Here is a 17,602-nt window from a genome sequence, read left to right on the forward strand (position 1 = left end):
GTAATCGTACTTCAAATTAACAAATGGACACAGCAAACAAACATGAATGATAAATTTGATTTAACATAAAATTCAATGAATATTATCATAATTAATAGAAAATATTTGCCATTTTTCAACATATGCATGAAATGCATTCAATTAAATCTGTTATCTGAAAACGACGGGAAAATTTCCTAAAATTTAATTAACAATTTAACATTTGTAAGCATAAAATTTAAATCATCACACAAAACATATTATATTATATCATTTGGACTCGTACACAGCTTGAAGTCATATTGCGTGAGCCGATAGCCAAATATAGACCGTATTGTACAGTAAAATGTATAATAACCTTTTTATTCTATATCTTTCGTTTAATTTGAACAGTTAACATAATAATTTTTGTCTAAACAAATTATACATATAACAACTTACATTTATTATTAATATTTGTTTAATAAATATCATAATCATACATTGTATAACTGTAAATCAGAAAAATATCACATTTATCTCATCCATCACATTGACAATAGTATAACACTAACATTTGGCGCGTCTTAACGCAGCCGTAGCCTTGGCGTTTAAATGTCGTTATGAAACTTATTTTGTTTGTTTTATTTGTTTGTTTTAACTATTTAACACTGTTAATTTACATAATATAGGCGCGAATATAAGAATAATATTATACTGATTGAGAATAAAATATTTTTAGTGGTGTAAATCCGGTATTTTGAACGACATCAATAAATCAATAGCATGCGCTACCTATAAGTTTAATTTTCACAACGTGAAAATATTCTGGTTAACCGTCGTAGGTTGTTAGGCAACAAGGTAAACAAGTAAGAGAGAAGCTGTGAAAAATCAAAGCAAACAATAAATAAACATTGAAGAGATAAACAAGAGGTAAAGCTTTTAAGTTTATTTTCATGTTATTTTAAAAGACTGAAAAATAAATATTTAGATCAGTTTTTAGGCTACAGTAGAATTAACAATAAACAATAAATTTGAATAATTTTCTTTCCCAATGGCAATGACGCGCCATTTCAGGCATAACAATTCCGATGTATGATAAGTGTGTATGAATATAAACATTATTTCTAAGTCAAAGTCCCTGCTTTTCACTAAGTTTTAATGGTAGGGTGGTATGGTTAAATTTGACTGTTCTATTTAATTTCAAGGGACACTGAGTTCATCCAAAAGTTAAATTATGATGAAGAAGCTTATAACTTCTTGCCTTGGTCACATTTACATTGTGTGTAATATGCATGTAATGTTGTGACTCAAATGTCTTCATCAGGTTCATGTATATACATGTATGAACATGTATGTAATATGCAAATAATTTTGCATTGACTGCCGGGTATCTATGTGTCAACCCAGCAAACATTCCCATATCGGGCCGATATCGGCTAAATGTCGGAATATAGATGTCGGTTTCCGATATCGGGCCGATATCGGGCCGATATATATAATTGCACTGTTAAGTATTTTTTCCAATTATTGAGTATTCTATGGATTATTAATGTTAATCCATTTAGTATTTCATATTGTAAACATATTACAAAGTGTGCCAGTCGATTGATCAAAATTTAATCGATTCGTTTGCGATTTGCACAATAGCGTATTTTACCGCCGCACCGTTCATCCGGGTCTTTTACATTCTCGGCGCGATTTTGGAATCCAAGGGCGAAACAAGAGATCTGAGAAAAATCAACCTTTTATCTGGTGATTTCATGTATTTATTAAATACACTTATTTGGTTGTATTAAAGAAATGAGTGCTGTTGATATTTAAATATAATCCTGACAATATCGTAACAAAAACGTGATTTAACTTTTTGTAATGTATTTTCGCGACTAGCCTTCTTCTTCCGATTTTGTACATAATCCCACTCTTTTGGCATTGTCGTACATAGCCTGTTTTGCTATTTTGAAGTAACTATATCGTCTTATAAATGAACAGTGGTGTCAAAACATTATAACTATAACTAACCACAAACTAGTTAAGAAAATCAACAGAAACTAAGTGAAACTTTACTTAGTTTTGTTCACATTTTTTCAGGTGATCTATTTCATTCAAACAAGGATGCTTGGTTTCAAAAAGAAATGTAAAATTTATTAATTCTTGGTAAAGATGCACACAACTTGTTAACTAGACTATTACTGTGCATTGATTTATTTTGTTAAACATTAAATGTTAACATTTTTTCTTCACTCTGGAGCAACAATTCCCTAGAAACCTTCTCTGTTTTAACCTGTTTTTAACAATACACCCTGTATATTTCCGTTCTTTTATTCTTTTATCTTTTACCTTTTTTGTCGTTGACGCGCTACAGATATTTATATAATTGCACTGTTAAGTATTTTTTCAATTAATGAGTATTCAATGGATTATTAATTTTAATCCATTTAGTATTTCATATTGCTAAAATATTGCACAAGTGTACCAGTTGATTGATCAAAATTAAATCGATTTCGTTTGCGATTTGCACAATAGCGTATTCAACCTGTTTTTAACAATACACCCTGTATATTTCCGTTCTTTTCTTTTTTCTTTTTCCTCTGTTGTCGTTGAAAGATATAAAGATAGATAAAGATATTCCATTGGCCAGCGTAAAAATGCCATATCACACAAGTGTGCCTGTCGATTGATCAAAATGAAATTGATTTTGTTTGCATTTTGCACAATAGCGTATTTAACCTGTTTTTAACAATACACCCTGTATATTTCTGTTCTTTTTGTATCTCTTTTGTCGTTGACGCGTGACAGTCTAAGTCCCTACCAAGGGTTTGACTTATTGGAAGATATATAGATAGATAAAGATATTCCATTTGCCTGTGTAAAAAAACGCCATATCACATAATGTGCCAGTCGATTGATAAAAATTAAATCGCTTTCGTTTGCGATTTGGACAATAGTGTATTAACCTGTTTGTAACAATACACCCTGTATATTTCCGTTCTTTTATTCTTTTATCTTTTCCCTTTTTTGTCGTTGACGCTTGACAGTCTAAGTCCCTACCAAGGGTTTGTCTTATTGGAAGATAGATAGATAGATAAAGAAATTCCATTTGCCTGTGTAAAAAACGCCTTTTTAAGTGTTTTAAACTGATGTTCTTGATTACTTGACATCATTGTAGACATACAGCAAATACAATACCTGTGAACAGTGCACATGCAAAAATCTGCCATTATTTCTAGCATCATATAGCCACTTATAGTTTTCCATTTTGGAAACCCCTTTGAAAAGGTTTTCTTGAGTAAGGAAATTCTAGAACTGCAGCAATGCACAAGGCAAAAGATAAAAGTTATTATAAGACTTATAGATATGTTAGGTCAAAAGTAGCTCAACACATGTCTTCCGTTTATCAGGAAGTTGCACACAATGAAATGGACCCTCACATGCAAAGCAATTCAAGTATGGGAGGTGAAAGTGTAATTGATTTGTCAGAACAAAATCAAGAAACAAATGCAGTTAGTGATGACTTTGTATCTTCTGACGTTGCTCATTTTCAAGTAGGAACATCTTCCCAATCAGTTAAGATTGGTCCCCTAAGTTTTTCTGATGATTCAGACTCTTTAAGTTCAGATGATGATGATGATTATGATAGGGAAGAAACATTTCAAGATTTTTCATCATCAGATGATTGTGATGATGATTTTGAACTGGAAGACAGACTTTCTGAATGGGCAAGAAAATTTGGTGTTACCCACAATGCATTGCGAGAGCTATTGACAATATTGATTCCGCTTCACCCAAGTTTACCGAAAGATCCCAGAACATTGTTACGAACTTCTAATCACACCCAAATAAAACAGATATGCGGTGGGGTGTATCATCATTTTGGTGTAGAGAACGGGTTAAGAAGCCTGTTGCAACAGTTACCATGTGATCTGTTTCAACAGTCAAGAATGAAAATTGAGATTCAAATCAATATTGATGGATTGCCATTGTTCAAAAGTTCCAATGCTCAGTTCTGGCCGATTCTTGACGTGCAACAAAAACCAATTACGTCGAAACCTTTTGTTATTGGTCTTTACCTTGGAGAAAAAAAGCCTGTTGATGTTAATGAATTCTTAAAGGATTTCATTGAGGAAATGGTACAGATTCAAGAAAGCACCATTGCGGGTGCCTGATCTTGACACTGAGTTTGATGTTTCTATTTCATGTGTAATATGCGACACAACCTGCTCGCGCTTATGTTAAAAAGGTCAAAGGTCATTCTGGCTATTATGGATGTGACAAGTGGTTGTCAAAAAGGTCTGCGTATAGAAAATCGGATCACTTTTCCTGAGACAAAAGCAACGGAAAGAACGGATCTTCAGTTTGATGAGATGCAGGACACATTGCATATTTTGGGTGATTCCACATTGAAAGTTCTTGGCATAGGAATGGTCTCAAAGTTTCCACTTGATTACATGCATCTTGTATGTCTTGGCGTTGTTAAACGCTTGCTTGGCATATGGGTCAAAGGTCCAATTTGCAGCCGTCGACTTGCGCCATCTGCAATTCGTCGGATTTCTGATCATTTGCTGAATCTTGGTAAACATCTTCCTCGTGAATTTCTTCGCAAAGGCAGGTCACTGTTTGATGTAGATAGAAGGCTGCGGAATTTAGACAATTTTTACTGTACACTGGGCCAGTGTGTTTAGTTGATGTTGTTTCATCAGATGTTTATAACCATTTTATGATGTTGTCCGTAGCAATATATTGCTTATCTAGCCCCCTGTTTCATGAACGATATAATTTGTACCAGATTCTTGAGATTTTTGTCAAAGATTTTGGTAAACTCTACGGTGGCTACAATTTGGTTTACAATGTACATGGACTTGTACATATAGCAAAAGATGTCAGATCATTTGGACCACTTGAGCACTTCTCTGCATTTGTGTTTGAGAGCTTTTTGGGCAGACTAAAGCGGCTTGTGAGGAAACCAAATTTTCCACTTCAGCAAGTGATTAAGCGATTTTCAGAAAACTGTGTTGGAACTGAGGCTAAAAGTATACCTGTCTTGGGGGCAGTAAAAGGAGAACATTGTCATGGCCCTTTATCAATTGATGTTAATAAATTCTCACCGTTCTCTCAAATCCAGTTGCCATTAGCTTTTTTCTCTGTTCATAAAGGTAATAACTGTGTTCTCATTGGAAATAAAGTTGCCCTTATAGTGAATATTGTTTTGTGAAAGTCCAGAGCATCAGAAATTCCTTGTCGTAAAAGAATTTCTGCAAAAAACAAATTTCTTTGATATTCCTCTCCCATCTTCTGATTTAATGATTTATACAGTAAATAATTTGTCTACAGAATGCAAGGTTTATAGTATTGAAGATGTTGTGTGCAAATTTGTTCTCATTCCTTTTCGCGACAGATTTGTCTCCATGCCTTTGGTACATACATTATAGCGTTTCAGTCTAGTGAAAAAAATTAATGCCTCACAGGACATGCGGCAGATAATTTCTAAATGTTAACCAGTCATGGCCAATTTTTAGCTGTCGCACAATTGAATATTGAGCAAATTTTGACAAGTTACCCAGAGCTCCAGATAGCGTACGTATAAACGTAAAATACGCATGTAAAATCTAAAATACGCATCACTTTCAAAATTCGTGCGTCAAAATTACACACAACAAAATGAAAATACGCTTGTATGTCAAAATTTAAGCATGAAAGAATAGAAGTGTAAACATTTGATATTCAGATTGAGGATGTTTTGAGCATAAAAATACAATATATTTCCATTTTATTGCATTGAAAACTAAAAGTTCTGTTATCAACAACGCGTGTTAAAAACGAAAGTAGCAGGAAGTACAGAAGAGTGTAACGCCCGTAGATCAACCTGTGAAATTATTGATATAAATTTTTGCCAGATAATCATCGTAGTCGTTAACATAGTATTAAGTTTGTTTAGGCATCTATTAACATGCTTATGTCTCAATATAAACAAAAATATATTTTAATTTCTTTCACTTTTGATGTTGAAACACATGCACATGTTCTGCGGGCTGATAACTAGTTCTCGGCCTCGGGCCGCAAACTCATAATAGGTCACGTGACACTCATAATCAGTTGAAATCATAGGCAATTTTGTTACTATATATAGTAACAAGTGTATTAAAGAAACATTAGGCCTTTTTCCTATTTTTACCCTTTTATTAATATGCTCAACAGCACTCATACAAATAATATAACTGAAAAGTGTGAAATAAAATATTGAACAATTACATTCTTATATACAATAGGTCAATATGTACATCCTTGTGGAGTTTTTGGATGACCATGAAGTCGCCATTATCCCGGACAACTGGTTGAGTGGGACAAAGTGCGCTGTTTGGCCTGTCCACTTTAAAGACACCCGGAAGGTTGAATCAGCTGTTAAAAATAAACTGGCGCCAGGAGATTCATGGCCAGCATTGCCAATCCGAGAGATGTATAGAAACAATGAGTTAATATACACATGGAAACATTCAACTTTCTTTGAAATGTAGATAATGCTCTATTTTATGAATCCTTTTCTTTTATAAATTATGTTGTATATGTGCAAATTAATTCAATGGATTTGTCAAGATGATGTTCATGATATACAGAGAAGCAAACATAGGGATGTGACCTAATATTGTAGTGGCCTGTTTAAATTCTTATGGCAATAGTCTCCTGCTAGCCTTAACACCTAATTAAATATATAAATATGTTTTTGTTCTCTTCCACAACATGAATGAATGTACATCTGTATTGATTTTAAGAGAAAAAATAGGCATTTTAAAATTAAAAACAGTTTAAATAAATAAAATGAGTTGTAGCAATTAACGATTAAGCATTAAATGTTTTACAAATCTTTTACAGTGTCCTACAGCAGTGTGAGAAAAAATTTAAAAAAAATCAGAAATGGAGTCCGATTTGGCGACACAAAGCCCAAACAGTGACTCGGAAGAGGACAGCAGGCGACCCAAACGCAAAAAACAGTAAGTTCCATTATATGGCATTGTAGCATGCAATCTGTTTTTTATTCACTTTCAGTTTTTTAAAAATCATTTGAATAATGTTCTATCAAACTTCTTATAATCCCAATGTGATTTTATAAGCCCCATGCTTCAGGCTTTATGTATTAGTGTGAAGACTGAGGATCCTGGATGCTGTAATTGTTAAAAGTAAATGTTAAAAATAATAAAAATATATTTCAGACTTTACTTTGTTTTTGACACATGAATAAATAACTTATAGATTGGCATTTATTAATAATTCAGGCTTCCTGCACGACTGTACTTGTCATCCGAGGATGAGCGAGAGTTGCCAATATCCCCAGCATCCCCGTGTCAGGATAACATGTGCAGCCTTCCACAGAGGCCATCCCCATTGAAGACTGGTTGCTATGAAACAAGTCTGGCTAGATCCCACTCCCAGCAACCTGTTCCTGCCACTGTACATACAAGTACAACGCCTGCCAGGAGTACAAGTACCCCTTCTGTGAGAGACTGTGCGTCAGCTACCAGTACCAGTGTTACCGGGACTCCACGTTCTGAAGCGGGTATGTGTATTTTCTTATGCTGAAAACTGAAACAAGCTATTTATACTATTTGTTTGCTGGTTGATATTACAGAAACGCCATGTACCAAGACTATACTGTATATTGCTAAGAATTTCACTTTTCCCATGAAGAGTTATTTATTAATAAAATATATACTGGTCCATAAGTAAAAGATATGATGAAGGTATAATTTTTAGTTTCTTGAAAATGTAAAACTCTAATACGCAGTGAATAAAAAACTGAATATATAATGACAAATATTTTAATTATCAAATTTCAGTGAATAATGACAAATATTTTATATTATTTTCATTATAAGATTGTTAACATCCTTAATAACTGAAACACTGTTGAAAACTAGCTAATCTAAAAAAATATTTGCGTAAACTATTTAAATAAACTAATCCTTACAATTATGGTGCTATCAAATGTATATGCTATTCAGTGTCCTACATTTTTTACTTTTTAGCTCGGGATATCAGAATGTTTACACTAATGGAAGCCATGTCCAGACGTCAAGTTGAGCTCCTGGAAACCATGAACCAGGTGCTGGGCATTGTTTCGAAGATGGCCAAGGTGGAGGGTGTAAGGTCGTCGGAGAAACCCGAAAACCTCAACTTACCTGCATCCACCAGCGAGGAGCTAGAGGCCCTTGAGGCGGCACTAGAGGAGGGAGAATGTTTTAATGGCTTGGTGAGTTATTATTTTAAAGGACTAAAGGAATCCAGATTAGCAGATATTCAGTAGCTATTGATGCATGTTTCTTAGCTGTGTTGAAGAAGTGTATTTGTGTACATAAATCATAGTTTTTGCTTTAGAGTGCTCGATGATTGATATTGCCTCGATTCAAACTATAAAAAAGTTTTTTTCTTGTGACATTTATTTTGTTAATAAAAGATATCCTTTCAAATGCAACTTTAAGTAAGTTTCCATACATGCTGTACAGCACTTTTAATAAGAACTGGTATAAAGGACATATTTTTATATCTTGTCAAAATAAAAGCTTAAATCTAAGACACTGAGTTTAATTCCTGATTATATATGATGAAGGATGTTTGTTACTTACAAAGTATGCAATCACCAAAGTCAAATACTAAGACTAAATTTAAGAAAAACTCTATTTTTATTGAGTTGAAAATGTTAAATATGGCTAGAGTGAATAAATGATAAATTGCTATCGATTAAATATTTTGTTGGAAATTTTATTGCAGGTTTCGTATCTATCAGTGCAAGGCGGGGTCTCTACGGCAGACATGGTGAGGCGGGTAATGAGGCAATGCTTGACAAACCAGTTGGCAGTCCAGTTCAACTGGTTTGGAAAGAAGGGCAAAAGAGCCTTTGGAAAACTCAAGCTGGCCCAGGCAGTGACAAGTAAGCAAATGCTCCTTGATTAAATGGTCAATTAGTAGAACATGTGTTTATAACAGTACTTAAGTCGCATACAGTGGGACAGACCATATACACACACTCTAGATAGTACATATATAAAACTGAACGTTTTTAATGTAGAATAGAAGTTTATAATTTATCACTGCGGAAAATTTAAGTAATTTAATAGGCATATTATAGTCAAAATTTTGTGTTAGAATGCAGACATGATGCATAGCACCCTGCCCACCCCATAAAAACGTGGAGGCATGCGTTAAATGATTAACTCGTTGTTTTATTTGCTCTCATTTTTATTTCAGAAGCAGTTATGAAGTGCAAGAAGTGCACAGCAGTCGAGGTGGAACTTGGTTGCAGAGAATGGTTTAGGATGGCGAGTGACAGGGACGGGGGCGTAAGAAGCGCAAAAGACCATCATCATCCATGGGTGAAAGTTTTCAGGATTAGTCCTGAATTGACGCATAGAAAATTCCATATTTTCCTTATTAGTTTCTTTTGAAACTGCTTGTCTAAGTGCTGTTTAGGATTTTCAAAATTTTCAAAATTTCATCCATCTTTCACACATCTGAAATGACGCAAAAATAAACTACTCTCTAAATGACTTTGGGGATTAACATTTGCAATCACCTTGTTTTTGTTTTTTTGCTAGCAGAATACTCTTCTATGGTTTATCAATATTGAATGCATGCATAAATCTTATATGATTTTTACTGTACCTCAATCATTATATTTTATTTTATTATTATCAGTAATATATTATTCAAATACTCTAGCCATTTACATAAATTGTTGTTTTCTAACCATGCATAATTGCTAAACTAAATAGCCTTAGTTCTGTGATTTTACATATTTAATGATGTGTTTTACATGTTGTACATTTTCATTTACTTTTGTTTAAACTTTTATTGACTGTATTGTTTTTGTTGTCAGATATGTATTAATCTATTAAACATTTAATGATAGCTAATAGTCTGGAAAGAGATTTGCATATCTTTATTTCAATTTAAAAACTGCAGGTTATTATAAGGTTGTTTATTGCTATTGTGATTTTTAAATATGTGAATTTAATATGGTTGTGATGTGCTGCAATCCAAGTCGTTTTTGTAGAAAGTTGTTACAGTATTACCTAGTCACAGTATTACCTAGTCACAGTATTACCTAGTCATTTTTATGTTGGTAAAGATGTATATCTGCATTTATATTTTTTGTGTTGTTTTTAACAGAAACATGAATTCCTTCTAGTCAGAAACAATGTGTGTTGCAAAATAAGCCCTATTATAGTTCTCTTATATTTTGTTAATTTTTTTTTTATTGTGACTTGGGACATTGGTATTTTAATAGTAATTATGACTGAGTTATATAACATTTTACATGTATGTGAGTTCTAGTCGTTTTCACATAAAGTAACTGTATATATTATTTGTTTGTATAGTTCCTGAACATTTAAGGACAACTAATATTTAATAACATTGCTGTAGTAAAGCGATGCAAGTTCTTACAACACTCTGTATTCTACAATTTCCAGTAAATTTGATTAGTTTACTACAATCTTTTTATATCTTAACCATACATTATGGGTTACTTTTTTTAATTACATCCTCTTAAGAAGAAATTGTTTAGCAACAGATGAATATGAATTTCCTCATATATTCTATTAATTGTGCATTTGAATGAACAGAACATTGTGTTTTATATAAGTAATCTAGATTTTACCATGTAAATTGTTTACTGACAGTGAAATAGAGAATACAGCGATCGTGTATGTAAATTCCATAGTCTCTATAATTCTTTATAGAATGATCTCATGAGCTCAAAAGTAGCCTTAAATTTATTGGTTTAAATAAATTTGTTGAAATCGATGCATTCTTCTGTTTTTCTTTTGCCCCTATCTTATTTGCATTGGGGTTTAACTATCAAGAAAAGGGAGTTTTAGCGAGAAAAAGCGATAACCTGTGAATGTCGGCACAATATCGGCTGTATGTCGGCAGCTGATATCGGTTGCCGATATCGGCCCGATGTGTAGCCGAGTTGCACATCCGACATCGGGCCGATATCGGCAGCCGATGTCGGGCCGATATAGAACCCAATATCGGGCCGATGTCGGGCCGATATAAAATGTTTGCTGGGAAAGAAACCACTATTGTGTGGGTTTGTAATTATGTTTACCTGGGATGAATAGTATTATTACATAATACCGTTATTAGGGTTTTTAAATACAAGCAAAATTAAATATCGACCTGGTAAAACTTCTATTCCAGCTAATATTGTAAATCATCAAATATCCCCGCCACTTTGGCGACTCAGTAAAATCTATATTGCGCAAACAAGCATATATGTTGATGTGATCTATTCACGTTATAGTATCAAACATTATAAACATAAAGATGCAGGGAATGTCAGCACTACACTATAAGGGTGTCATTGAAAAAGTGATTCTTTTTACTGGAAGCAGTTCATATTTTTGATAGGCAATAAACTGACAATATTATATTGGTGTAGCTATTGAATTCATTACTAAATTTATTGAACATGATTAATAAAATTATATTTTGCTTACCAGAGGCAAGCATAATATAATTTTATTCAACAAGACCGAATGAACAAATTCAGTATTGAACCTATATTGTTCAATATACTTAAAACATAACACTTAAGTATATGTTAATGTTCATCCGTGCTGTTCTACAGAAATTAGAAACTTCGACAGGAGCGATAGCGACAGGAGAATGTTTCTAATTTCTGTAGAACAGCTACGGATGAATACTAACATATTAAGTGTCAAACTTTATTTGGCCTCATAATCACTCACTTTATTACTTCACTATGCGGTTCTATGAAGTACTATGAAAAATAGAAGTCGAATATGAACGGAATTTGATATAGTATCAACTATTGTTCTTCTATGAAAATTAACGCACAGAATTTTTAAGAAATACAGTGTTTTCATTGGATGACAAATAAAGTTGGACACTAAATGAGTTTAGATACCTAAAAGCTTTCATGTAAGTTAGTGTAATAAAACATGACTTATGTATGAGTTATGCCTTGGCAAATGTGCACTGAATAGAGAATACATGATTTGCAATGAAGTTAAGTGTTTATAATGGTTGCATAATTTATAAAATATTACACTAAGTAAACTGTATGATATATGTTTTGCGTAAGAAATTTATTATGTTACTGTTACGTACATTAAATTATTCTATCATTATTCAAAGTACTTAAAGTCACAAATTTTGCATATTCAATTATGATATTATTCAATAATGAATAATTGCCAATTATAAAGAAGTTAAGCTTGGTTTTTGAAAATAAAGATGAAAAAAGGTGAAATAATTTACAAACCTCAAGTGTACATGATCTTTTAAACTTACAACTTGAGTTCAGTATACAACACTTTGTGTTTGTATAACAGAACAGTGTACTGTTTAACAGTGGTTAATTTCACACTGTTACCATTATTTTCTTCACTTTCTTTCTTCATTCAAGTACACTGTACTTGTAGACCTCTTTTTCATAAAGGTAAAATAATCCCTGGTTGAATTTCAAACAATTTAAAAGGTTACATAAACTTGAATAAACCAGATAGAAATTTAAAGTTCAATGATTTAAATCCCTGCTGAGACAGTTTTTTTTTACTTGCATATTAAATGTTTTATTACTTAGAGATACATTAAGTGCTAATTAAGTATTCAGAAAAGATTCAAAGGGGACTTAACAATATATAAATAAAAGGTATCAACTTGATTATATAAAAGTAAGATAAATTTATCTTCAATCTAATATTTTCATTCATCTATGTTATTTATTCATAGATTGTTCTTTCCACTATTATGCTAGCTTATAGACAAAATAATATATAAAGTATGAATTGTAAATCTGAATCATTATTTGAAATTGCAACAAACATTCCTTGAATTATTTTACTTTTGATTTTTCACTAACTATAATATCTTGCTTAAATGTAATTTTGGGCAATATATTTCATTAGGCTAACTAGAGATTTTTTTAAAATGCGAAATATGTTTAACCTTCAAAGTTTGTCTGACTGTCTTTTAAATATTATAGCTGTCTTTATAGAGTTGCTTATATTTAAGGTTCAAGTTTGCTATTTTATACAATATTCCATCTTTTATATTTTGCAGTTTCAAAGACCTGATTTTTATTGTGGGTCAAATGTTATATAAGCTTTTATAATATTGTGGTATTTTTTATTCTTTTTTCAGAAATGGCTGCAGTCACTGCCCAAAGTCCCACCAGTATGAGTCGTGCAAAGGAATGGAGCCCGGAGGCCGAGGAGGCCTGGAGATTCCAGGTAGCTGGTTATAGAGATGAACTTGACTACAAAAATAACAAGAAGAATAATTATGACAAGGTATCAGGAATAGACATTACATTTTTGCTTGCTATATCAATTTTCCCACTTAAATTACCAGCTGATGTAATTTTCCAATTTGATCTTGAAAGATTTTGCCAAAAAATGTCAATTAACATTTGGTGCTACAACTTTTGAAATGAAAATCAATAAATGCATAAATTATGCATTTTAAGGCACTTTTAATTTTTTTTTTTTTTTAATATTTTTTTTAATCAACTTTGAGAAAAATGTACTAAGTCAAGATTTATTGAAAGGTAAAAAAAAGATTATTCACAATTCAAGAAAATATATTTACATCTTATATGCAATTAATGACTGATTTGCAGTACTTATCACCATATTAATTCTACTGCATGACTAAACACAATTAGGGCTCTTTTTGCATAACAACTACAGAACATGCAAATGGACAAAATATTAATTACCATCTAAACATGTAATTTCCTTAAAATAATAACTCATTTTGTAATATTCAATATCTGAATTATCAAAGTGATTGCTAAATTCATATACTTTTCACAACACTCAATAATTTGCTTACAAACAATTTTACATTATATTCATTCATTCATTCATACATTCATTCATTCATTCATTCATTCATTTATTCATCCATTCATTCATTCATTCATCCATCCAATTCCATCCATCCATCGTAGTTCTTTGTAACTATTTATAATGGTTAGTAAGCTCTAACAAGTTTTCGCATTTAAAGATGACATATAGTTTTGCAGCACACTCTGATGCAACATGTGAATTTCCAGTTTGACTATCAGAATTAAGCCTCTAATTAATGTTTGATTTTGTAAATGTTGGGTGTACAGAAATCATAAAAGTTTTCAATATAAACCTAAATCTGCATTTCTTTTCAAGGCATCATGTTGTTTTTTTTTTCCTTTTGGAGCAGGTAGATAGATGGCCACACAACGGCTATGTGAAGAAGTTGCAACGAAAAGATGGGTGCTGGTATTACTACAGTAAAGGGAGAGAACTCTTGGACAAAGATATACCAAAATGCAAACTCTATGTCTACTGAATCCCGTACAATATAGCACCATTGTTCATAAAATCATTTTGCCATTTAGTTTATGTTTGTTTGTTTTATTTCTGTCAAATGAATATACACAGTTAAGCAGCCTACCTTTGTTTTTTGTAAACAGAAAGGGGGAAAATCAAAAAATATATATAATATACAGTATGCTTTATAGAGGTGGAAAGAAAGAACAATCTGTTATATTTATTTGCCTTATTCATTGATGAATGATTGATGTGTATGGAAAATTTAATCAACAAACTGTGCTAAGTTTAAAAGGTTTTAACTGTTAGAAAGGGACTCTACAGTGAATATTTTTTTGTATATGTACAGTAAACATTTGTGCCTCATAACTGTAAAAATGGTTACCATGATAACAATTCATCTATTTTTTGGGAGACAAGATATTTTAACAAAATTTATTGAAAACCAGTATATAAGTAAAATGTAATGTCTGCTTTCTTTTTCAAATCTTTCTTTTTTATTTTTTTTTGTTTAAATTAACAAGTCAGATGGTTTTTAATTTAGGCTTACACATATATTTCATATTGTCTGGGACTGAGACATAAAATGAACATTCGTTTGTGTCCGGTGGCAGTTATTATGTTTGGAATTCATAACTTTGTATAAATTTGCTTGAATGGTTACAACATTATTTTCCATAGTCACCCTTCATTTTTTTATGCATTATTTCCCTTACATTTATATTATAATCAAATGTGTTATTTTTGTGTTCACTGTTTTTAGATGGTACATGTATTTAACAGGTTGTTTTAAGGTACATGTGTCCTGTATCCAGATCTAATCTGCTGTTAAAACTACCCTTAACTTATATATTCAAATGGCTGCAAAATATTTTTTTTATAAATTTTAATTATATACTAATGTGAATAAACTAGCCATGTAGTAAAATGTATGATTAGAATAATTAAGTATTTAGGGCCTGCAGGGCCGGCAGAATTTGATATTGTCCGTTTATGTCTGAAGCATTTCTTCTTAATAGCCTATGATATTTTATGAAAACTTCTTCTGAAAACCTAAGCAAAACGGACTTTTGATTTTGCCGCCCTAAAGAAATGTCGATCTGTGTCACAGTCTGCAATCTTGCCATTGGTCAGTTTTCAAATTTGAGCACTTTGGGGCAGCCAATCAGATTGTTTAGCTTAAAAACCGGATCTCAGTGTCGTTTGCATCTTGTATAATCAAGGTTAAATCGTTACTTTAGTGCAGGAACGGGTTAACTCTTATTAAATTTTATAAGAAGTTAACCCGTTACTGAAATAACGAATGCATGAAGGTCCTAATAACTTTTTTTCCGATTCTTGTGTAACTCTATGGTGGTGATAACATTAATTTTCCATATATTTCTGTTGAATGAATGTGAATAAGTAACTGGTAATTATCAGTGGGTGTCACTTATTTCCATAACAGCGATAAAGAAGTATATTTTCTATTTACATTTTTCTTTACTATCTTATAGAAAGGGAGAGAAGTTAGACTCGATTGTTGTCTTAGTGTGGGTTAAATTTCATTTAGAAATAACTGCACGTACTAAATTTGTGATAAATTATATATTTGTATATTCCTGAGTGCTGGATGCACTGCCACGAAAATTGTGCACATTTTGATTTTCGTATTTATTCTCCAATCTAACTGCAATGTGTTTTAATTCCTTGTATTTTTTCCAGAATTTTGCCAGAGGAAAATATGCACGAAATTATATTTTTGACTTAATAAATGTCAGTTTAAAATGGTTTTGTTATTTTTGTTGTGTCTTTTATTTAAGTTAATTATCTTTTCGTTGCTTTATCAGGGTTTGAAGAGCCATTCCGAAATCAAGGTACATTCATGCCAACTGGAAATCCTGCGCGCGGATGTGTGGTTAAACTCAACATGTTGATGATGGGAAAGCCTTTGCCCTTGGGCCCTCTATCACAGATATCTATATTTAGCTCCATGCCCCTATTAACTAGCCCTAGTCTACAATGTTGATAGTCTTAAACCCTTGCCACGCTAAAAATAATAAATGGTCTTGACCATCTTTCAATTTGAACCTAACTGTTCATCATTTTAGGGAAAATTTCTAGATATGTATTTACTGAATAACACACTTTGCAGACCATGATAAGGAAGTATGGATGTGACAGCTGATCTTTGGTCTTCACGTGTCGCACGGGTAGATTCATTCGAGGCCAGCAGGCTAAATGGAAGACACGGCAAATAGGAAAAAAATATCAATTTGGAGAGCATAATAATTGGCATTGTGGAAAAATGCACGGTCCGAGTCCAGACGCGTAGGAATAACTCTTACACGACTGGAACCAAAGAGTATAGAGCTGGCCAGCCTGCACATGTGTTCCGTATTACAGGTTCGATTCTAAAATGTTGACTAACTTTGATTTTTATCTTGATGTCCCAAAATAGGCAATGGACCGTTCTTAAAATAATGGAAGTTGGACAATTTCATTTAACGCTCCTTCACAAAATAATGCTGGTGAAGTAAAGCTTACATATCTACATGTTTGCATACCAAAAATCAAGATCTGAGATGTTAAATGTAGGTAGGAAAGTAGCGAGCTACCTTAATATACTCGCATGTGTTGAAAAACGAATTTTGTCACGTAGAACTTCCGGGTTTACTCGCATATGAACCCCACTTTTGCTTTAAATTTCATTTGCAATTTAAAACGCAGAAATCATGGCAGACGTACGTTCAGATTTCGCGCGAGTTGTAGCAGACGTGCGTTGCATTCGGCACGTGCTATGACATACGCTCGTACAGGTGTCGCGAGTGATGATGATGTATCTCTTGTACATGAATAGAATTAAATATCTTTAGGTTCCAAGCTTTTTGCATGCGGTCGTAAATTGGACCATAATGTAATGAACAAGACAAATCTGAATGTACATGTAAAAAAACTGACGCTCATACCCGATACCGAACAATACCCAAAGGACATTTGTGCAAAGGGAATGTACTCCGGTTTTACTATAAAATCTGCAGAAATGAGTTAGCCTCCCTTTTTAAATTCTGAACGTTGTATGACCTTTTTCCGTGAGCTGATAACTAGAGATTCATCTTGATAAAAAAAACAGGTATCGAGTTTAAACCTTCACTTGTTGCTTTCGTGTAATGCAATTAATTCTTGAATAGTCTAATTATAAAGGCACATTATGCTTCAGATATTCATGTTGTTTTTTTCAAATTCTTTAGAAATGTGAAACGTGTTTAATAATGTTTAAATGAAGGATTAAAAGCATGTTAGATGTTTAACCGCTGAAAATTAGCGCTTAATAT

At 32.5% G+C, this 17,602-nt stretch overlaps 2 protein-coding genes across 2 annotated transcripts; both read left to right on the plus strand.

Moving 5' to 3' along the window:
* The first annotated feature begins 740 nt into the window (after window positions 1-740).
* Window positions 741-16,059, plus strand: LOC132731743 (meiosis expressed gene 1 protein homolog). Its single transcript, XM_060717994.1, has 3 exons — window positions 741-891; window positions 13,120-13,268; window positions 14,176-16,059. Exons 2-3 carry the CDS (start codon window positions 13,122-13,124, stop codon window positions 14,305-14,307), a joined length of 279 nt encoding a protein of 92 aa, XP_060573977.1. The 5' UTR covers window positions 741-891; window positions 13,120-13,121; the 3' UTR covers window positions 14,308-16,059.
* LOC132731750 (uncharacterized) lies at window positions 6,793-9,471 on the plus strand. Its single transcript, XM_060718000.1, has 5 exons — window positions 6,793-6,944; window positions 7,227-7,507; window positions 7,977-8,200; window positions 8,719-8,878; window positions 9,196-9,471. Exons 1-5 carry the CDS (start codon window positions 6,868-6,870, stop codon window positions 9,390-9,392), a joined length of 939 nt encoding a protein of 312 aa, XP_060573983.1. The 5' UTR covers window positions 6,793-6,867; the 3' UTR covers window positions 9,393-9,471.
* Window positions 16,060-17,602: the final 1,543 nt, after the last annotated feature.

Source organism: Ruditapes philippinarum, unplaced genomic scaffold (assembly GCF_026571515.1).
Source record: "Ruditapes philippinarum isolate M1 unplaced genomic scaffold, ASM2657151v2 ctg816_1_1_1_1, whole genome shotgun sequence".
Taxonomy (NCBI): Eukaryota; Metazoa; Mollusca; class Bivalvia; order Venerida; family Veneridae; genus Ruditapes; species Ruditapes philippinarum.